Source organism: Salmo trutta, chromosome 17 (genome assembly GCF_901001165.1).
Source record: "Salmo trutta chromosome 17, fSalTru1.1, whole genome shotgun sequence".
In the NCBI taxonomy this organism is placed as follows: Eukaryota; Metazoa; Chordata; class Actinopteri; order Salmoniformes; family Salmonidae; genus Salmo; species Salmo trutta.
Window position 1 is genome coordinate 46,718,539 of NC_042973.1, and position 24,606 is coordinate 46,743,144.

General features: G+C 41.6%; 1 protein-coding gene across 1 annotated transcript in view; it reads right to left on the reverse strand.

Annotated features, from left to right (window-relative positions):
• LOC115152305 (terminal nucleotidyltransferase 4A) overlaps nt 1–24,606 on the reverse strand; it is a 45,850-nt gene that overhangs the window by 16,852 nt on the left and 4,392 nt on the right. The window contains exons 2-8 of the mRNA XM_029697061.1: nt 18,740–18,863; nt 5,177–5,223; nt 4,948–5,077; nt 4,685–4,792; nt 4,437–4,565; nt 2,615–2,828; nt 2,016–2,142 (exon numbers count right to left, since the gene is read on the reverse strand). Coding sequence (XP_029552921.1) covers nt 2,016–2,142; nt 2,615–2,828; nt 4,437–4,565; nt 4,685–4,792; nt 4,948–5,077; nt 5,177–5,223; nt 18,740–18,863 — 879 coding nt within the window. The remainder of the gene's footprint in view (nt 1–2,015; nt 2,143–2,614; nt 2,829–4,436; nt 4,566–4,684; nt 4,793–4,947; nt 5,078–5,176; nt 5,224–18,739; nt 18,864–24,606) is intronic.

Genomic DNA, 24,606 nt, shown 5'->3' on the forward strand with positions numbered 1-24,606 from the left:
TTGCAAGTCACAAAAATAAATAAAATGACATTGTAGTATAGTTAAATCCTTCCTTCTCTCTCTCCCAAGCCAACCCTTCCCTCTCCACCTCCCTTTCCTAATTCTCCCCCCTTCACCCAAGCCAAGCTTGTCCCAACCTCTCATCCATACACACCGTTGCCCCGCCACCACCAAACCATGCCCTCCGTTACCCGTCCAGGCAAAGTTTATCCCAACCTCCCATCTTTTCCCCTTCTCCTCTTCTCAGACCCATTTACACCCTTCGACTTATCCATTCTCCTTTATTCACATACAACATATACCCTATGCATCCACTCACCCATTCTCTCCCACCCTCATACTCACCCTCCTTCCCACTCCCATTCATATGCACAGACACACACACACAATCACACACATCCATAGAACAATTATGGACATACGTGCTATATTTTCTCTTTTGTATTGTCTTTTCTGTGTCCATGTAGTCCATTGGCATCGGTACTTCTATCATTACTTCCTAGAGAAGAGCAGTTACTTGGGGACAGTAGAGTTTAGATTGGATTGGGGGGAAGGGGGAAAGAATATTGTCTCAACTTACAATAAGCTGATTTTAGACATCACTTGTATGCGCTTATTGCTTTTTCCCGCTTTTTCCCACCTCAGGGCAGTGGGCTCTCCTTCAACTGGATAGGTCTCTTGCAGCCGGTTTAGGGCTTCGTCGGCGCTTGTGAATTCCAGCTTTTGTTTCCTTCCATACCCACAGCACTGCCGGGAAGCAAAGTTGAGACTTGATTCCTTTTCCTCCAGTGACTGTCTGATGGGAATGTGTTTGCTTGCGTTTTTTTCTCAGCTTAGCAGACAGGTCCTGGACGAATCGAACGGACTGGCCGTGGATTTTGATCTCCTTTCCCCCCCGTCAGAATGTTGACTTTGGTCTGATAGTTCCACAGCTTGAAAATTACCATGCTGGGTATTTAGCGTTCTCCTGTTTCACACTGATCCGACGGCATCGTTCCAGATCCTCTGGTGATATATCCACGCCAAGCTCCTCTGATATCAGTTTGACCACGTAGCTGGAAAGGTCTCCTTTGTTCTCATCTTCCGGGAAGGACAATATTCTCATGTTTCATCTCATTTTGTTTTCTTTCTGTTCCAGTTCATCGCCTAAAGTTTGCAACCTTGTTTCCAGATGGCTAATTTAATTGTCTGGCGTTTATGCGCAAGCCTTGTATGTGCATGTCTAACATGATAGACTCCACTTTCCTTCGAACAAATCTTTTTTTAACAACAGATGGTAACAGTTTGTTTTGATGAGCATTGAGAGCATTATAGCTATGTTATCTGAATTTCCTTTAGCTGTTCATTACTCTCATTTGCGTCTCCAGATTGTTCCTTGTCTTTTCCTCTGAGGAAAGCAATGGCTTATTGGGCTCTTGTCACCGCATCGCTTTACCAACTGATTGGTTCGCTGTTGTACATAACTGACCACTCCCTCGCTTCCAGTTGCTTATGGATATATTGATCTAGCGATTTTAGACGCTTAAGTTGAACTCTTGTCTGGCTTCTACATATAACCACAGTTTTATCGGTACAAAACAGAGCTACTCACTCCTCTATCGGTACGCGAATGCGTGAATACTATCTGAAGGTACATTACATACCTATTTTTATATTTTTTACTTTCTTTGCTTTCAGGCCCACATGGAAAGGGTGGTATGGGGAGAGTTTTTCTATGATCGCCGGGAGGGGGTGGTGGATCAAAGTACTTTTTGAAGATGATTGCCTGTCTGTGATTTGAAACCCTCACCCAAAAAATAAAATACACACGTTTTGATCAGTCAGCGAAATAAAAGTGCTGAAAAATGTTGGCTCACTATTTAAAAAGAAGATGGAGAGCAAGCTATAGGATGGGAGTCAAATACCGATCCAATATTTTCCTAAAATAATACTGCGATCTGCAACTATCGTCTATTTCTGCCATCACTACTGATTATGTGACAGTAACCTTCCCCCAGTAACCTTCCCCCCTGTACCTCTCGCTGTGGTTGTTGGGGTAGTACTTGGCGATGGGCGACACAGCGTGGCTCAGCACCATGTAGGCATAGTCAAACACCTGCTTCACCTGCATGGCCCCGTACGAGCTACGGCCCACATCATTACCTGGGCAACACAGGGAACACAGGACAAACACCAAACGCTCACGGTCAGGTACAAACATAAACTTGGCAGCTGCTTATTGCATCTGGCCTACCATAAGAGTTCTCAAACATCTCTATAAAACAACTACATCTGTTGTCTTAGTTATGGCAGAACTCTAAAGCACAAGACACTTCGTTGAATGTGTACTTTTCAGAGACATCATAGCTAGCTAGCTAGCTTGCGACCATATTTTTGACTACCGTATGCAGTAAGCCAGGGTTTCCCGAACTCGGTTCTTGGAACCCAAGGGGTGCACATTTTGATTTTTGCCCTAGCACTACACAGCTCATTCAAATAATCAACTAATCATCAAGCTTTAATACATTTGAATCAGCTGTGTAATGTTAGGGACAAATTAAAACGTGCACCGAGTTTGGGAAACACTGCAGTAAGTAATCTTAAACAAACTAAAGGTGTGTGAGCCGTGGCTCACCTTGCTGCAGTGGATCCTCGATGTAGAGCAGGGACGGCCTGTATCCATCCAGCATGCTCTTCTGGACCTCGTCTTTGGAGAGGTAGCAGCCCCCATCTTTGATCCGGATCCCCGTCTTCAGGTAGTTAAAATGGCGGCCGTACAGCTCAAAGAACTCAATGAGCAGGACGCCAGTGTTGGCGTTGGGACTGCAGGCGTCCTCTCTGCTATGGAGCTGAAACACACACAATACAGTCTATAACTTGTTTCTACCATAAGAACACATATTAGTAAGAACACTATGCTGCTGGTGACAAATCCAATTTCCCCTCTGGGGATCAATAAAGTTTAGTCAATAGTACAGAAGTAATTACTCCTTGCTCTCAATGGTTGAGAAAAGGCCGGGAAAATGCTTCATATAATCATTTTACTAGAATACTAGATTGGGAGTATAATAATTATGATACAGTGCAGTAGGAAAGTATTCAGAACCCTTGACTTTTCAATAAAAAATTACGTTACAGCCTTATTCCAAATGGATTAAATACAATAACAATGCAAAAACTGGTTGACATTTTTGCAAATGTATTAAAAATAAAAAACAGATATCACATCTACATAAGTATTCAGACCCTTTACTCAGTACTTTGTTGAAGCGCCTTTGGCAGCGTCTTCTTGGGCATGATGCTACAAGCTTGGCACACCTGTATTTGGGGCGTTTCTTCCATTCTTCTCTGCAGATTCTCTCAAGCTCTGTCAGGTTGGATGGGGAGCGACGCTGCACAGCTATTTTCAGGTCTCTCCAGAGGTGTTCAATCGGCTTCAAGTCTAGGCTCTGGCTGGGCCACTGAAGGACGTTCAGAGACTTGTCCCGAATCACTCCTGCGGTGTCTTGGCTGTGTGCTTAGGGTCATTGTCCTGTTGGAAGGTGAACCTTCGTATCAGTCTGAGGTCCTGAGTGCTCTGGAGCAGGTTTTCATCAAGGACCTCTGTACTTTGCTCCATTTATCTTTCCCTTGATTCTAGCTAGCCTCCCAGTCCCTGCCGCTGAAAAACATTCCCACAGCATAATTCTGCCACCACCATGCTTCACTGTAGGTATGGTACCATGGTTCCACCAGACGTGACGCTTGGTATTCAGGCCAAAGAGTTCAATCTTGGTTTCATCGGACCAGAGAATCTTGTTTTTCATGGTCTGAGAGTCCTTTAGGTGCCTTTTGGCAAACTCCAAGCAGGCTGTCATGTGCCTTTTACTGAGGAGTGGCATCCGTCTGGACACTCTACAATACAGGCCTGATTGGTGAAGTGCTGCAGAGATGACTGTCCTTCTGGAAGGTTCTCCCATCTCCACAGAGAAACTCTGGAGCTCTGTCAGAGTGACCATCGGGTTCTTGGTCAACACCGTGACCAAGGCCCTTCTCCCCTGATTGCAAAGTTTGGCCAGGCGGCCAGCTCTAGGAAGAGTCTTGGTGGTTCCAAACTTATTCCATTTAAGAATGATTGAGGCCACTGTGTTCTTGGGGACCTTCAATGCTGCAGAAATGTTTTGGTACCCTTCCCCAGATCTGTGCCTCGACACAACCCTGTCTCAGAGCTCTACGGACAATTCCTTCGACCTCATGGCTTGGCTTTTGCTCTGACATGAACTGTCAACTGTGGGACCTTATATAGACAGGTGTCTGCCTTTCCAAATCATGTCCAATCAACTTAATTTACAAACGGTGGACTCCATTCAAGTTGTATAAACATCAAGGATGATCAATGGAAACAGCTCAATTTCGAGTCTCATAGCAAACGGTCTGAATACTTATGTACAGTATAGAGAGGAAGGCCACCTACCCACCTGTAAGAAGCTGACAGCGATGAGGAAGAGGCAGTAGGAGCTGATTCCTCCTGTAAACACTTCATTCATGTCTCTTTGTAATAAGAACTGCTTCAGGACTAGCACCAGGTATGGAAGCACAGGATATTTCTGAGGAGAGAGCGAGAACTTTAGAACAGCAGTTCAAACCAGGAGAATTGTGCTCGAATGCAGATATGTACGTACACACGTATGCGCGTGCAAGCACACACACACTGGGAGCATTGTACCTTTTTATAATCTTTAATGAGGGCAGCAGCTTTGACAGCATTCTTCATGTTGAAACTGATGTCAACTTTGACCTCCGTGAGAGAGTCTGTCAGTTTGATGATTGGCACCTGAAGACAAGGAGAGATCAGATTTGACAGGCATACGGACAAGGAATTATTACCAAGTTCACAACACACACACACACACACACGCACGCACACACTTAACAAGCTTTCCTCCACAGACGGGACACAAAACACACACACACACACACTACACCAACCGTGGCCTTGTCCAGCACTTTGACAGAATTCTCCTCCACCACTTTGTGTTTCCTCAGGGCCTCTTCTAACCTCCACAAAGGGAGGCTGTCTCCTTCCCTGAACTTCCCAAACACCACCAGGTCAATGTCACTGCAACACAAATAATCACATTATCACAAACTCATGCCAAGGTGGAATATAACGGTTATGAAAACTTTTCAAATTACTTGAAATGGAAGGACAGCTTACCTGGTAGGTAGATAGAGACCTGTGCTGAAACTCCCAAATACCTGAACCTGCAAAGCATTGTTCACAGCATTAGTAAATTAGATTGTGACATTGCATATAAAACTCCATGACAGCAACTAGGGATGTGCATCTCTCCTTACAAGCACGATTCGATATGCATCTGGACACATGGGCTCCGATACGATACAAGAACGAGTTTGAAACAATTCGATTTGATGCCATTCGGTTCGATACGATGCACTAACAATTGCTGCATTAACAAGTTCATTTTCCATTCTAAATTAATATCTGATGGAGCTCAGCTGGATCTGTCTGAGCTGAGTGTGTGTGTGTGTGACAGAATGACGTAGTGTGTGAGCTGAGCGATAGTGGCAGATTCACATTCTGCCCTATCTGATTAGGTTGGGCAATTTGTTTTTGTCCTCAAACTTATCGGAAATCCTAATGCACCACTGATTAATTTGTCATATAGCAGATTAAAACCCTTTCCTGCCCAGCGGAATGTTCTATATTTTACTGGACCATAACCCCGGTGTGCATAATTTAGAATAATTGTCTGGTGTCAAACATTCTATTAAAACATGTTACAAATTTTCAAAGCTGAAAAACAGTTCTTTCAAATGGTATGACATACAATAGCACCACCTCAATCAAACTGTAAATCAGTCAAGAAAAAAACACCTGTGAAAATGTGCATCTTATACAAAAATCGTTAAAACTTGGCGAATATTGAGTCTTCCTTATTTTGTAAGGATTGATCTGAAAAAAAATCTAAATACATTTTACTGTGAATGGGTTACAGACGTTTTAGTGACCGATGGTATTCTTCTCAAATTCTATGGGATGTTCTGTGATCAGACACTTTCTTATGTGGATAGTATATTAAACACATACAGTTGAAGTCAGAAGTTTAAATGTATTTGTCTAAGGTATATGTAAACTCAGTTTTTCACAATTCCTGACACTTAATCCTACTAAATATTCCCTGTTTTAGGTCAGCTAGGATCACCACTTTACTTTAAGAATGTGTAATGTCAGAATAATAGTAAAGAGAATTATTTATTTCAGCTTTTATTTCATCACATTCCCAGTAGGTCAGAAGTTTACATACACTGAACTAGTATTTGGTAGCATTGCCTTTAAATTGTTTAACTTGGGTCAAACATTTTGGGTATCCTTCCATAAGCTTCCCACAATAAGTTGGGTGAATTTTGGCCCATTCCTCCTGACAGAGCTGGAGTAACTGAGTCAGGTTTGTATGCCTCCTTGCACGCACATGCTTTTTCAGTTCTGCCCACAAATTTTCTATAGGATTGAGGTCAGGGCTTTGTTGACTTTGTTGTGCTTAAGCCATTTTGCCACAACTTTGGAAGTATGATTGGGGTCATTGTCCATTTGGAAGACACATTTGCGACCAAGCTTTAACTTCCTGACTGATGTCTTGAGATGTTGCTTCAATATATCCACATCCTTTTCCTTCTTCATGATGCCATCTATTTTGTGAAGTGTACCAGTCCCTCCTGCAGCAAAGCACCCCTACAACATGTCGATATAGGACTCATTTTACTGTGGATAGAGATACTTTGTACCCGTTTCTTCCAGCATCTTCACAAGGTCCTTTGCTGTTGTTCTGGGATTGATTTGCACTTCTCGCACCAAAGTACGTTCATCTCTAGGAGACAGAACGCATATCCTTCCTGAGCGATATGACGGCTGCGTGGTCCCATGGTGTTTATACTTGCGTACTATTGTTTGTACAGATGAACGTGGTACCTTCAGGCGTTTGGAAATTGCTACCAAGGATGAACCAGACCTGTGGAGGTCTACAATTCTTTTTTTCTGAGGTCTTGGCTGATTTCTTTTGATTTTCCCATGGTGTCAAGCAAAGAGGCACTGAGTTTGAAGGTAGGCCTTGAAATACATCCACAGGCACACCTCCAATTGACTCAAATTATGTCAATTAGCCTATCCGAAGCTTCTAAAGCCATGACATAATTTTCTGGAATTTACCAAGCTGTTTAAAGGCACAGTCAACTTAGTGAATGTAAAACCTCTGACCCACTGGAATTGTTATACAGTGAATTATAAGTGAAATAATCAGTCTGTAAACAATTGTTGTAAAATTACTTGTCATGCACAAAGTAGATGTCCTAACTGACTTGCCAAAACTATAGTTCGTTAATAAGAAATTTGTGGAGTGGTTGAAAAATGAGTTTTAATGACTCCAACCTGAGTATGTAAACTTCCGACTTCAACTGTATCTGCACCAAAAATTACAAATAGCATTTAGTCTTACATATGATAAGAAAAGACAAACAAGTGATATAATATTAATAAAACAATAACTTTATTGAAAGAATAATCTTAGCGGAATACATTGTCTCATTCAAACCTGAAAATCATAACCATAATATAATACAACATTCATTTCAGGGCTCCTTTCATCAAAATTGAACTGGAATGACAAAATATGAACAAATAAAGGCATTTAACAATAATTATTAGCTTTTACAACGTCTATTTCTACATTCAACAAGCATTTCATCTATTACACAAATAGTCAGTACAGGAACAATTCCAAAAGCGCAACATTATTTTACACTCATTACAATTTACAAGTCCTTCACATCCCCAAGGCCATTAGAATCATGAATGAAACAAAGGGAGGCTGGCATGCAGGATGTCTCGGAAAAGACAGGGAAAACATTCAAGGAAGAAAGGACATGCAGGTGAAGGAACATGCAGGAAAGGGAAACATGCAAGAGAGGCAAAATTACCAGTGAACATCTGAGCTACATCTGAGTCCCTTTACTAGTGCCTATTTCTGCTATGGGTCACACTCGGATGAGTGCCACATCCTCATACAATGTCGGTCCTCCACGATGCAAAATCATATGCCCTCGCATTCAGGTGCCACACAAACAAACTGGGTCCTGATCTCTTTTATCTTTCCTGTAACACAGGAAGCACAGCCAACAATTTCTAGAGGGCACCTGTAGACTGGGCATGTGCTGTGTGTGAAAAGATGAGCTTACAGTTTTCACAGACAAAGGTCTGTCAAAAGATACCTGTCATTAACACCAATACCTCCTAACTGATGAGAAAGCGTCTCTGAATGTAATCTGGCAGTAACCAATTTGCTCATTTTCCTTGCCAGGTGCTGCGTGATTACACTGCCATTCCTGGAACAAAAGTTAACTGTTGATAACTGCAATGTCAACACAGTGGGGGGTGGGGGAGGGGGGGTTGTTTTCCACCACTTCTGGGTGTTCTGCAAAACATTGGAGGAGTTGATCAGCTGATCAAATTTCAATTTATCAAACCTGCTGTGGATTACAGCAGGCTGGCGGACCACTTTCCTATACGGAATCATTTGCATTGGGAAAATTGGGAAGGCAAGTAACAGTACGTGTGTCTCTCTACTGTATGGCCAATACATTGCCCCCTATCCTACGCCAACACATATCCCCATATGTAAACATTTAAAACCTGAAGTGTAGCCTGTGTCAGATGAAGCAATGACCCATCATTTAAATCCCCACCTAGTTGGCCACCCTTTCAAATACTGCTTGAATCCTGATCGCCCCTTTGATTTGAACATGCACTCATCTAGGTCTACACTTCGCTTTGGCTGATACAGCTTTTTACAAGTCTGTTTCAGGTGGTCCAGGAACTACCGCAGTTTTCTAAGCCTATCTGTATTATCCTCAGTGGCAGGATCCACAACGTGTAAAGCAGCCAACAGAGCTTTGAAGCGATTACGCAACATTAAAGCTCTTGCCCAAGAGAACCCTGAAGAGACTTTGCACCCCAGTACAGATGAAGGTCCGGCAAATCCCATGTAAACGAGCAGTCCAAGAAACCGGTAGAATACTGTAGGTGTAACCTCAAGCCACGCTTTGACGGAATCACCATACGACGGGCACTCCAAAACAAGACCCCAACCTTGACTAATTTGGGAACCCACAAACCTCTACCACCAACGCCTGCATGAAAAACAACAAAGAAGAAGTCTATCTCCCTTAGTCTTTCCTGAGCGGTCGACCGAACTGCCTGACGTACACTGCCAAGACTTAAACCAACTGGATGTTCAGGCCTGAAAGAGATGGATTCCGGTGCCTGTGTATCAACATCATCATAGGACTGAAACATGCTATCGGGCAAGACAGAGCGTTTAGGCTAACGGGAAGTGGAGCACGAACAAAGACGAGAGAAAATAAATAAATTGTTAGTATGCTCAATACTATATTAATAAAAAAAAAAAATTTAAACTGTCCTTTAGATATCTATTATCAGGCCTGATGAATCTAACAATAACACATCTATAGTTACCTTCCAGTTGAAGAGCTTGGCTGAGAGGCCTCAGCTGGTGGCTCCACTTCCTCTGGCTCCTTGATCTCATTCTCTTCATCCTCGTCTTCTCCGAGTAGCTCAGCATCATAGTGCATCTTCCTTTAAGAAGGCCATGCCTTCATTGTCGTCCTCATCCTTACAGGCCTTGCGCAGCAATGACCCGCAGTTCATTTTCCATCAGTGTCCTCCTCATAGACAGGGACTGCATTATTCGATGGTACTGGTCCCCTCTGTCCATTTCTAAAACTCAAAGACAAACAAGGAAAATGTACATTTCAAATGTAAAATCAGTGACAACCCCTCCGAAGAATTGCCTAAGATTGACAAAGTTATATTCAGAATACACTTCAGCACATAAAAATGGGAATCATGAATGAAAGTGATTATTGTATCCACAAGTTATCAATCGCAAGGACAACTGGGAACTCAAACCATGATGTCAGTGATCTGCAGGTCAGAAAGTCGGAGCTCTAAAAAGAGGCTAGAGTTCCTGAGTTGAAATTCCGAGTTGGATGACAGCTCAAAAATACTTTTCCCAGTCGGTGCTCGTTTTTTCCCAGTTATCTTTGAACGAACTGAAGTCGGAAGTCAGAGATTTCCAATTTCCCAGTTGTTTTGAATGCATCAAACGGCAATGGAAGGCAGGCTTCATCAGTACGTCACACACCACTTTGCAATAAGCAACGTTTGAAACTTGAATGTTTTAATACATGAGGCAAACGTTCAGATCTGTTGCAGACTCGTTGCTTTTTACAGTTGTTATTTTACTTAATGTACTGTAGCCTAGGCCTACAGGTTGTACGAATTTGGGATCTATCGTCCCACACCGTCCCAGAGTCTGTTTGGAAAAGGCCATTTATTTCTCAACAAGCTGACCAGTAGAATAGGTAGCCTAAACTTCTCTACAATAGATTGACATAAGCTAGTGATTTTTCTATTCGTTACTTGTCTTGTTGGCTGAGGAAAAGTAAATGTGGAGTTATTCTAACATGTCCAAAATGCACATCAGAATTTGTTAAGTTATGTTAATATAAATAATTACCATATTCAAAATGTGATTTCTGTCAGTCTGAGCACTGTGGGTGGACGCCCTAATCAGGTTACGCCCCACCCAACATTTATGGGTCCGGTAAATTTCTCAATTGTCATCAGGGGACGACTACATGGCTATGGGGATATAACTAGCTACTCATTCCAAAATCATGAGTATTAATATGGAGTTGGTCCCCCCTTTGCTGCTATAACAGTCTCCACTTTTCTGGAAAGGCGTTCCATTAGATTTTGGAAGATTGGAATCAAGTACCCCCAGCATTCAGCCACAAGAGCATTAGTGAGGTTGGGCACTGATGTTGGGCGATTAGGCCCCTCCTCACAGTCCGTATTCCAAATGTGTTCCATGGGGTTGAGGTCAGAGGTCAGGGCTCTGTGCAGGCCAGTCAAGTTCTTCCAAACATATCATCTCGACACACCATTTCTGTATGGACCTCGCTTTGTGCACAGTGGCATTGTCACGCAGAAACAGGAAAGGGTCTTACCCCCAAGTTGAAAGCACAGAATCGTCTAGAATGCCATTGTATGCTGTAGCATTAAGATTTACCTTCACTGGAACTAAGGGGCCTAGCCTGAACCATGTAAAACAGCCCCAGATCATTATTCCTCCTCCAGCAAAATGTACAGTTGGCACTATGCATTAGGGTAGGTAGCCTTCTCTCGTTGGACTGCCAGATGGTGAAGCGTGATTCATCACTTCAGAAAACACGTTTCCGCTGCTCCAAAGTCCAATGATCTTAAGCTTGTGTGCGGCTGAAGCTCCCGATGAACAGTTCTTGTGCTGACGTTGCTTCCACAGGCATTTTGGAACTCGATAGTGAGTGTTGCAACCGAGGAGATGATTTTCACACGCTACGCACTTCAAAACTCGGCGGTCCTGTTCTGTGAGCTTGTGTGGCCTACCACTTCACGGCTGAGCCATTGTGGCTCCTAGACATTTCCATTTCACAACAACAGCACTTACAGTTGACTGGGGCAGCTCTAGCAGGGCAGAAATTTCATGAACTGACTTGATGGAAAGGTGGCATCCTATGACGATGCCACATTGAAAGTCACTGAGCTCTTTAGTAAGGCCATTCTACTGCCAATGTTTGTCAGCCGGTGATTGTCAAGCAAATAACTGCCGGCCTCATGGTAATTGACAATTAACAAACACATTTAGCATCTCCTGGCTTCCACACATAACCTACAAGCCACTGATGCAAACCTTTGGAACATCAACATAAAAAAACTAATAAATCCATGTAATATAGCCTACACCTTCACAATAAAGTCATTATTTTCAGACCGGTCTAAAGAAGCATGATATGAAGAAAATGTAGTCTATTCCAGAAGAACAGAATAGCATACTCTAAGTTGTCCTTATGTTAGGTCCTGATCTGGCTATGCCAAATGGCTGTGGGCTACTCTACTGTAGTTCATTTAGCAGACAAGATTTGCCTAGAATTCCGGGGCATTATTTTATAGTATGAAGAATACAATTGAACAAAGCTAATTAAATATAACATTTTTCTCCAAATGATTTGAGGGTGTGCGCACATGCAGCTATTCTGTGTTGAGCGGTTAAAGAAATAGGTATTAATGTAACTGCAGTTCTATAAACGTTGGGCTACATGTTTTGATTTTTAATACAATGTAAGGTTGCATGATGCGACTAATGATCATCTGAAAAAAGTTGCTTGAAAGGCATGAGCTCTGCACAGGCTCTACACACTTCATTCGTCTCTCATTTACAATTTGACAAGCACTTGACAGTGGCTGTAATGCACACTAAAACAATCCATGCCCTTGGGCCGGAGTGCTGCATTGTGCCCTTCACCCCGAGTGCTGTGCGCTCCTAAGCACCTCTCACTCACATGGCTCTCCATCACGTGATCGGGTCTTTCTCACAGGCTACAAGTGAAGACAGACACATCAGGGACTCTTATCCAATTCCGAGGTTCATATTGAAAGAACTGTCCACATTTACTTTTCGTCAGCCAACAAGATATGTAGGCCTAACAAACAGCAAAACCACTAGCCTATGTCAATCTACTATCCCGCATAGTACAAAAGTCAACCTATTCTATTCTGTGCGAGAAATAAATATTCCAAACATAGGTCTGGGACAGTTGTGGGATGCAATAGATCCCTAATTAATACAATCACTAGCAATTAAAAAAATATATAATTACGCAATGTGGCTGACGCAACAGATCAGAACATTTAGCTTAAAATGTTGATAGCCTAAGAGTTTATTTCTTCACATTATAAGTGCAGCAATGCACAAATTGCAGTAGGCTATAAGTGCGAATGTTTCATTAGCAGTAAAACACCATTATCAAAAGTGAACGCAAATGCGATAAGGCACGTAATGCTTTTATAATTAAGGTGCATTTTTATGGTGACAATTATCTTCCCCAAACATAAAACTCGCGCACTGCTTATGTATGCCAGTTAGGCTCTAAAACCTTGTAAAGCAGACTAATGTGATTAATTTTGAAAAGTTATTTGTGATAAAAACCTTATCAAAACATATAGGCCTATGGGCTAGGCTACAAGAGGTGTGTGACTATGATTCTGAAAAATTCGAGAGAAAAAAATGGCAGTTTCTTATGCTGGGCATCATTCACAAGTGAAAATATATCATTCACAAGCGATTGGCTAATATTGTCACCCATCAGACTATTCTTGATTTAATCTTGTCTTTACATATACTACATTATAGATGTGTGAAATGTGTTTTGATTTGGAATGGACCATTATCATTTCATGCCAGCCAGGTAGGCTATACTCCTGTTGTAAAAATAAACAACGTGCTTAATATTAGGAAAGTTGAGAATGCCAGTACATACATACATACATACATACATACATACATACATACATACATACATACATACATACATACATACATACATACATACATACATACATACATACATACATACATACATAGCCTTCGGAAAGCATTCAGACCCTTTGACTTTTTCCACTGTTACGTTACAGCCTTATTCTAAAATGTATTAAATAAAAATAAATCCTCATTAATCTACACATAATGACAAAGCGAACACAGGTTAAGAAAGTTTAGCAAATGTATTAAAAATAAAAGAACAGGAATACGTTATTAACATAAGTAATCAGACCGTTTGCTATAAGACTCAAAATTGAGCTTGGGTGCAACCTGTTTCCATAGATCATCCTGGAGATGTTTCTACAAATTGATTGGAGTCCACCTGTGGTAAATTCTATTGATTGAACATGATTTGGAAAGGCCCACACCTGTCTATATAAGGTCCCACAGTTGACAGTTCATGTCAGAGCAAAAACCAAGCCATGAGGTTGAAGGAATTGTCCGTAGAGCTCCGAGACAGGATTGTGTCGAGGCACAGATCTGAGGAAGGGCACCAAAAGATTTCTGCAGCATTGAAGGTCCCCAAGAACACAGTGAAGTAAGTTTGGAACCACCAAGACTCTTCCTAGAGCTGGCCGCCCGACCAACCTGAGCAGTCGGGGGAGAAGGGTCTTGGTCAGGCAGGTGACTAAGAACCCCATGGTCACTCTGACAGAGCTCCAGAGGTCCTCTGTGGAGATGGGAGAACCTTCCAGAAGGACAACCATCTTTGCAGCACTCCACCAATCAGGCCTTTATGGTAGAGTGGCAAGACGAAAGCCACTCCTCAGTAAAAAGGCACATGACAGCCTGCTTTGAGTTTGCCAAAAGGCACCTAAAGACTCTCAGACCATGAGAAACAAGATTATCTGGTCTGATGAATCCAAGACGGAACTCTTTGGCCTGAATTAGAAGTGTCACGTCTGGAGGAAACCTGGCACCATCTCTACGGTGAAGCATGGTAGTGGCCGCATCATGCTGTGGGGATGTTTGTCAGTGGCAGAGACTGGGAGACTAGTCAGGATCGAGGCAAAGATGAATGGAGCAAAGAACAGAGAGATCCTGAATGAAAACCTGCTCCAGAGCGCTCAGTACCTCAGACTGGGGTGAAGGTTCAATTTCCCAACAGGACAACGACCGTAAGCACACAGCCAAGACAACGCAGGAGAGGCTTTGGGACAAGTCGCATCACGTCCTTCAGTGTCCCAGCCAGAGTCCGGACTTGAACCCGACCATACATCTCTGGAGAGACCTGAAAATAGCTGTCCAGCAATGCTCCCCATCCAACCTGACAGAGCTTGAAAGGATCTGCAGAGAAGAATGGGATAAACTCCCCAAATACAGGTGTGCCAAGCTTTTAGCGTCATACCCAAGAAGACTCGATGCTGAATTGCTGCCAAAGGTGCTTCAACAAAGTACTAAATAAAGGGTCAGAATACTTTAAAAAAAAAAATCTTCTAAATTAGCCAACATTTCGAAAAACCTGTTTTTGCTTCGTCATTATGGGGTATTGTGTGTAGATTGATGAGAAAAAAAAACAATTTAATACATTTTAGAATAAGGCTGTAACGTAACAAAACGTGGAAAAAGTCAAGGGATCTGAATACTTTCCGAAAACACTGTACATTCCTTCTCAGCACCCCTTTCTCGTTTGGCTGGCTAGCTACGGCCAAAATATAATCACTAGCCACTTAGTTAAGCTCTAATACCTAATGAGAAATGCATTTTATTTTGTACAGTTATCAAAGAAAACATGAACATCAAGAAGGCAAGAGGAGAGATAAATCAAGTACTGTTAGGCTACCTTGCTCCATTCTATCTTGAGTGACTGACTACACCAACACAGGCTAACTAGTTATCATAGTTATAGCTAGATCGCTAGTTAGCCACCTAGTTTATCTGAGGATATGTTTTAAAAGCTTTGATTCACTTAATAAATCTTTCATGTACTTCAAAAATATTGACATCATTGAGCAGATTTTAACTTTTACCTCAGAAATAATCAACTCACTTTCAAGCCGATTTTACTTTTCAAGTCTACTCGGCTTGGTAGCTAGTTGGCTCACCAGGCGTCAAAAGCTCATTTTGCAGACGAACATCTTATCAATCGGAAAAAGTACTCTAAAATGCAAATATTATCATTACCAACATAAAACAAATTATATACAGTTTCTTACCTTGATATTGTTGTCCAAATCGGAATGATGGCGCTGCCAAAGTTGGTCATAACCTATCCGATTGAGTGGGGGAGAAACGCCTCCCTGTGCCAGCAGCGTCAAATGAGCCATTTTGGTGTTGAGTTTTACCTTGAGAGAAAGCCTAATTCCCGCCCCTGAACCCCTAAACCAATCATATATCGTTGATGCAGACATCGTAACCTATCAAAAGAGGGGTTTTATGTACACCTACTCATTCCAGGGTTTTTCATTATTTTTACTATTTTATACTTTGTAGAATAATAGTGAAGACATCAAAACTACGAAATAACACATATGGAATCATGTAGTAACCAAAAAATTGTTAAACAAATAAAAATATATTTGAAATGAGATTCTTCAAAGTAGCCACCCTTTGCCTTGACAGCTTGGCACATTCTTGGCATTCTCTCAACCAGCTTCATGAGGTAGTCACATATAATGCAGTTCAATTAACAGGTGTGCCTTGTTAAAAGTTAATTCGGGGAATTTCGTAGAGGTTAATGCGTTTGAGCCATTCAGTTGTGTTGTTACAAGGTAGGAGATAGGTACAGAAGATAGCCCTATTGGGTAAAAAACTACGTCCACATTATGGCAAGAACAGTGCAAATAAGCAAAGAGAAACGACAGTCCATCATTACTTTAAGACATGAAGGTCAGTCAATGCGGAACATTTCAAGAACTTTGAAAGTTTCTTCAAGTGCAGTCGCAAAAACCATCAATCGCTATGATGAAACTGGCTCTCATGAGGATCGCCACATGAAAGGAAGACCCATTGTTACCTCTGCTGCAGAGGATAAGTTCATTAATTAGAGTTACCAGCCTCAGAAATCTGCAATTAACTGCACCTCAGATTGCAGCCCAAATAAATGTTTCAGAGTTCAAGTAACAGACACATCTGAACATCAACTGTTCAGAGGAGACTGCGTGAATCAGGCCGGCGTGAATCAGAAACCACTACTAAAGGAAACACGAGCAATGGATATTAGACCGGTGGAAATCTGTGCTTTGGTCTGATGAGTCCAAATCTGAGCTTTTTGGTTCCAACCGCCGTGTCTTTGTGAGACGCAGAGTAGGTGAGCGGATGATCTCCGCATGTATGGTTCACACCTTGAAGCATGGAGCTTTGCTGGTGACACTGAGAATTATTTAGAATTCAAGGCACACTTAACCAGCATGGCTACCACAGCATTCTGCAGCGATATGCCATCTCATCTGGTTTGCGCTTAGTGGGACTATCATTTGTTTTTCAACCTGACAATGACCCAAAACACACCTCCAGGCTGTGTAAGGGCTATTTGACCAAGAAGGAGAGTGATGGAGTGCTGCATCAGATGACCTGGCCTCCACAATCACCCAACCTCAATCCAATTAAGATGGTTTGGGATGAGTTAGACCGCAGAGTGAAGGAAAAGAAGCCAACAACTGCTCAGCATATGTGGGAACTCCTTCAAGACTGTTGGAAAAGCATTCTAGTCACTACACCCCCATATGCCATGTCTAGAAATATGCAGACAGACGAATTAAAAGTAAGTTTACATTGTAATACTTCTGACAACCAACTTCCTACCTCTGCCCACAACTTCTGGACTTTATAGCACTCCCAGAAAGCATGGCCTATTGAGTCATTCTTAGTTTGATACTTAATACATGACTCTGCCGTTATGCTGTAGAATTTGTGATTTTTGTCTCTTGTATAATACATTCTATACATTAGTTTATACTGGATTAAGCATACATTTTCGTTAACTGTTATTTTGTTAGTTATGCGCCAACTTTCCCTCCATCTTGTGCCAACAGTTCTTTTTAAATGTTGGTTCCAATATTATCATTTTTTGATATTGTCATGGAAATGAATGTATTTCCTGTCACTAAGTAATGTACTACTTCTATGCCTTTAGTTTTCCATGTGGACCAATTTATTGGTGAATTCTGAAAAGCTATCCTAGTATTGTTCCATAAGGTTGTGTTTTTAGGGAGTGATATTGACAACCATCGGAAACATGGTCTAATGGACGGCCAGGAAAGGGTTCAAATGTTTTGAGCTAGTAATATGTCAATATTTATCTTTAGAAATTAGCTATGGAAACATAGGCAATTAATATAACACAGCTTTGGATATCACCAGTCTCAGAGCGAATGGTTTTGACCGTTTGGAACTTTGAGGAGGAGAGCGGCTTGCTTCTCCCGTTCCGACCAGTCCTGCTCGCAAAAATGATTGCTGTCCTTGTTATGAAATTCCACCGTTACACTGTTCATGTAAACATTACCAAATGCAATGACTCCTTAAAGCAGAACAACCAAAAATATTTTGTACAGTGAACCTGACAATCGAAAAGCCCCAATCAGCAGTTAGATTTGCAATCGGCATGACGTGAGTTGTGTTCATTCCGGTAACCTACACAGCTCTGCCGGTAAAACACATTTTTCTACAGCGCATTTGGTAACAATGACCCAACAAATTACATGGGGTTGCCCCTCAATTAATAAAGCCTATTATTTAATATTACAAAAGCCATTTTACAAATATCTGAATGCTGAAGGTGCCGCGCAGATGTAGCTTACGAATATAAAAATAGGGATAGGGTAGGCCTACCTCTCGTTGGTGCGAGCAGCTGCGTCTCCCGCACTGTGCGCACAGTTCTCATCTGACTTGTAGATCAATGTCATACGCTGTTAACATGCATAAAAATGTGATAGGCTGAAGGAGAGGACGCGTCAAATCAGTCACAACAGATGAGGTATTTTGTAATAAGGCAGAAAGAAAATGAGTAAAAAACATTTGCGAACTTGCGATTCCTAACGTTTTAATTGGTTTTCTTACCGATGCATGCTTCATTTGGATCGTTTTAGGCTCCCGCGGACCGATGCAGTCGCATTTTAAACATTTGAACCGGGGACTAATGCGTTCTGGTGAATTGTTACATCCCTAACAGCAACCATAAGCTATAACATGATCATACTGGTATCCACTGGTATACAAAAGTAATCAGAATTTCTACACCATTTCAAATCCAATAAATAACTGGACAAGGAAGTCAATGGTCAAGGGGTTTACATATTTTACTACAGTGAAGGTGATTGACTTACGTCAGCAGTGGGCCAAAGGTCCTTAATGACCCGCTCTATCCTCTCCACCACCTCCCTCCTCATCCTCTCCTCCTCCGGCCGCGGAGACATGTAGGCATAGAAATCCTGGATCTCCTCATGGAGCCTACAAAGTCAGAGACACACACCGTGGTTACAACATGTGTGAAATACCTAAATAGTAATGTACTCAGGGGTTCCCTGGCAAAGCTTTGAAACTGAAAAAACACAACCAACCTACAAATTTTCACATGATTCATTCATTTAAATGTGTTTATATCAAGTCTAGAGCAAATTGAGAAACAAGTAGGCTAGACACCAATTACATTTGATATGTTTCGGTTATAGCCAACTCATCCCATTGCACTACAGTATGTAAACTAGAAGTGGCCTTCAGTCTGTCTGTGTGCTATGAAGCCTGTGATTACAGAGCAGGGAGTTACTATAAATACACTCTAGTGGACACATATGCAACTATACTAAAAGAGCAGCAGTGTGTATTCCCAGGAGGACATGTACTGTGCGCCAGCCCAGCCAGCTGCTTTTCAATATGTCATCCAGAGTAATTAAGTACTTTAGAATAACCCTCTTCTGCATGGTGTACGAGAACAGGTTATCTGCTGCATTACGCTAGGCCATGGGTCTCCAACCTTTTCTAGCATGAGAGCTACTTTAAAAAAATTAACACATTTTTCAATTTCTTTCAAATAGGCAGATTCTTATCCTTTCCCTTGCAACTCTTCCCCAGGTCCTTTGTGTACCACAGAAAGTAGCGCACTGTTGTTTTCGGTCAATATACCTGGTAAAATAATGATTAATTAACAACTGTAAAAAATCTGAGATTTTTCCCACAAATTCTGTAATTTTCTGTTTTTCACTTTCAAAATTACAATTGTTCATAAGGAAACAATGGAACTGGAATGTTGAGTCCATGTCAATGCTTAAATCACATCAGCACACAATTTGTTTTATATCTGGAATTTTTTTAGGGGGGATTTGGCCCTTTAATTGCATATCTAGCGAGTGAGTAATGTGTCATCTAATGTGTCAGTCTAGCGATGGTTCTGTACTGCTGCTGCCCATTTCATGACAAAGTTATCAAACAACAAATAATAATAGATTCAAATGCTACACAGTGCCTTCGGAAAGTATTCAGACCCCTTGACTTTTTCCACATTTTGTAACATTACAGCCTTATTTTAAAATGTATTAAATAGTTTCTCATCAATCTGCACAAAATACCCCGAAATGACAAAAGCAAAAGGTTGAGAAATGTTTGCTAATTTACCCCCAAAAATAAAATGAAATCTACATTTACGTATGTACTCAGACCCTTTACTCAGTACTTTGTTGAAGCACCTTTGGCAGCGATTACAGCATCAAGTCTTCTTAGGTATGACGCAACAAGCTTGGCACAACTGTATTTGGGGAGTTTCTTCTCCGCAGATCCTCTCAAGTTCTGTCAGGTTGGATGGGGAGCATTGCTGCACAGCTATTTTCAGATCTCTTCAGAGATGTTCGATCAGGTTCAAGTCCGGACTTTGGCTGGGCCACTCAAGGACATTCAGAGACTTGTCCCGAAGCCACTCCTGCGTTGCCTTGGCTGTGTGCTTACGGTCATTGTCCTGTTCAGAAGATGAACCTTCGCCATATTCTGAGCGCTCTGGAGCAGGTTTTTATCAAGGATCTCTCTATACTTTTGTCCATTCATACTTTTGTCCATTCATCTTTCCCTCGACCCTGACTAGTCTCCCAGTCGCTGCAAAACATCCCCACAGCATGATGTTGCCACCACCATGCTTCACCGTAGGGATGGTGCCAGGTTTCCTCCAGACATGACGCTTGGAATTCAGGCCAAAGAGTTCAATCTTGGTTTCATCAGACCAGAGAATCTTGTTTCTCATAGTCCGAGAGTCTTTAGGTACTGTCATGTGTCTTTTACTGAGGAGTGGCTTCCGTCTGGCCACTCTTCCATAAAGGCCTGATTGGTCGAGTGCTGCAGAGATGGTTGTCCTTTTGGAAGGTTCTCCCATCTCCACAGAGGAATTCTGGATCCCTGTCAGAGTGACCATCGGGTTCTTGGTCACCTCCCTGACCAACACCCTTCTCCCCCGATTACTCAGTTTGGCCGGGCGGCCAGCTCTAGGAAAAGTCTTGGTGGTTCCAAACCATGAGGCCACAGAGTTCTTGAGGACATTCAATGCCGCAGATATGTTTTTGGTACCCTTCCCCAGATCTGTGCCGAGACACAATCTTGTCTCTGAGCACTTCGGACAATTCCGTCGACCTCATGGCTTGGTTTTTGCTCTGACATGCACTGTCAACTGTGGGACCTTATATAGACAGGTGTGTGCCTTTCCAAATCATGTCCAATCAATTGAATTTACCACAGGTGGACTCCAATCAAGTTGTATCAACATCTCAAGGGTGATCAATGGAAACAGGTTGCACCTGAGCTCAATTTCGAGTCCCATAGCAAAGGGTCCGAATACTTATGTTAATAAGGTATCTGTATTTGATGTTTAATACTTTTCTAAAAATGTCTAAAAAGCTGTTTTCGCCTTGCCATTAAGGGGTATTGTGTGTAGATTGCAGTACTTTTTATATCCATTTTAGAATAAGGCTGTAACGTAACAAAATGTGGAAAAAGTCAAGGGGTCTGAATACATTCTGAAGGCATTATACTTACTCATGATATGCACTACATAACCAAAAGTATGTGGACACCTGTTGTCAAACATCTCATTCCAAAATCATGGGCATTAATACCCAATCAACCCGGTGGGTTCGGGCCTATTCTGTTTGAGACTCGTGGGACTCTACATCGACTTGGAAAGCTTCACACGGGCCGAGCTCTTCCCGAGTACGGCAGAATCATATTACTCTTGGTTCCGACTAATGGTACTCGGGTCCACATCAGCATATCTTGCACAATGAACGTTTTCAATAGTAGGGCCATATGAGGTTTTTATTCGGCAGGTGATGGAAGAATAACAAAAAACGAATTACTGTAATAATCTCAGGTCGAATTTGCTAGGTTATTTGCAAGCAAATGTTCAGCCTATAGGCTATCAGATGGAGAAGGCCCCTAGAGAATCTATGATATAAATAAATTCGATTTTACTACAGATGTTTTTTGGAACCCCATTCACACTAATTCTATTAATTTCAGTCATTCAGCCAACGCTGGCTTAATATGAAATGGCATTGACCATTTTTATGCATATGCTGGAGGCCACGTTAATTATAGGACGACTTGGGATACATGATACACGACAGACATCACATCTCAGTGTCATAGGCTGTAGCCTATTTTTCTACGGTAGGCCCATCTGTAAATGCTGATACATCCTGACAAAATACACCATATGAGTGGACTAGTGTAACTTTCTGGACCTTGTAAACTGTCGAGAATAAACCCATAACTTATCCAAATGGTTGTATAAATCAGGGCTTTATTTCGGCATGAAACACAAAAGGACATTTGAGCGGTTATTCAAATTAGCCTACATCACTGCAGTTTACAGCCTAGACAATTGTGTACGAACAATAATACATTCCTCATTACACTGTGTTATTGTAGCCTAGGATGTAGAATTATTGTATTTTCTAAAAACGTAGGCCAAAATCTTCCATTTGATAATCTGTTACCTTGGCTGAAAGAGTGACGGACCCAATAACCATGCATGTTGAATTACTGCAAATTACTGTAGTCTATAGCCTATTAAAATAGGCAAATAAATAACGAACGGCAAATTAATGCATGCATACTGTCGCTTTGGATAAAAGCGTCTGCTTAATGTCACATGTATTATTTTTGCACACCTCATGTGTGAGATATCGAACAATTTCCTGCATGGATCTTTTGACAGTAGTTATGGGTTGCCTGCGCTTTCTGAGAAGACAGAAGAAAATATAACTGTATCTAAACAGGGCAAGTTATGAATTGTATCACCAACTGTGTAACTTTGACAGTGTTTCTTTGTCATAACCCAAGGTTGCATGCCACATTTTTTGCTGAACCTGAACATAGACAAAGTTTAATTCAAGATTGAGACCTCACATCATCAAGTCAACAATAGGCTACTATTTCCTGTATGTTTTACAAATCTGTGATTGTAATTTTCAACATAGCAAATAGCAGCATACATGTATCGTCAATTGCCGTCATCAATGCTTGCTGAAGTATCCTTAATAGGGAACTAGCATTACCTCTAAAGGAACCAAAAACACACGATGCAGCAGCGGTGGCCTCTGCTGCTTGAGCCGTCTGCCTTGCAGCTCAAGCATGCCAAGCCAGCCAGAAAAGATACCAAAAAGTTCAAAATAGGTAATTAAAGCTATTGTATTTGTAGAAAATATATTTGTAGCAGTGTATTTCGTCGCTGTCGCTAATTAGTTTGTGACATTGTAGCTAGCTTAATTTCTGCACTGGTCATGGTTGTCAAAGCTTCTCCGTTAATGTCAGCTAATGTTAATGTTAGCCAGCTAGCTATCTTAGCTAACTGTTAGAGCAGAGCGAGCTAGCTAAGTCAATATGTTTAGGGTCTAGCCTATGTGATATTAGGTAGCTAATTAAGCTAGCTAGTGTTTTTATTTGTAAAACATTGGTAGTCTAGCTAAGACTATGAAAGCACATGGTTAACATAGCTAGCTAACAGTGACAGTTAGCTAGCTATCATTAGCTTGCTAGCTAGTTAGCTAACTATGTCCAGTGAGTCAAAGGACTTGCGCGACCCCAACTGGCAAAGAACGCTCCAAGATTCAATGATAATAGTTTATTTCGTTTCATGTGTACTATGACAGCTAAACGCTGAATTACAGTACCACATAAAATATACATGTATATTTATATATTTTTTTTAATATAATGTCCCGATGGTTCTGTGTAACATTTGCTACCTGAATTATTTGGATTTAGCTACTGTTGTTGACTAACCCCTTGCCATACAAATTTGTGCAACCGCGGCATTCAAACGAGGCTGCAATAAAAACTAATGGGACTGTAGCGACTGTGTCGGCATCAAAATTTGGGGTGTGAACTACGTTTCTATTCAAGCGTTGATTGAAATGTAATGGCCCGATAGTATCACCCCTCCGACGCTGTACGTTAAATTGTGACGTGTCATGATGTAACGTACAGCACGCATAATGCAACTCATTCTGTGTTGTACAGCCTCTCTCCACCAGGTGTTGCACTTCTCTCGCAGTTTAAAAATAAGAAAGGGACAGGGTAAGGTGGGATACCCAGTCAATTGTACAACTGACTGCATACATTTCTTGCGTCATCACTGCAAGCCATCATGACTCTGAAAAGCCGCTGTTAACTTCTAAAGACAACTTTAGCACCGCCCTAAAAACCTGATTCAAATTCGACACATACCTTCAAACACAGTTGAAGTCGGAAGTTTACATACACGTAGGTTGCAGTCATTAAAACTCATTTTTCAACCACTCCACAAATGTCTTGTTAACAAACTATTGTTTTGGCAAGTCGGCTAGGACATCTACTTTGTGCAATCTCAAATGTGAAAACTGTTCAAGGACGTGTAGACTCTCACTAGGCACTGTATACCCATTGATTCTTGAAGATAAATATATATAAATATATAAATGCATGTTGAACTGTTCTTCCCCATCAGAACCAAACATAAGCCTGTTTAACTTTTTAAGGTATAGGGGGCAGTATTTTCATATTCGGAAGAAAAGCGTGCCCAGAGTAAACTGCCTAATACTCGGGCCCAGAGTCAAATATTTGCATATTATTAGTAGATTTGGATAGAAAACACTCGGAAGTTTCTAAAACTGTTTGAATGATGTCTGTAAGTATAGTAAAAGATAGAGACTGTCCCCCCCACCCTTTTTCCCTT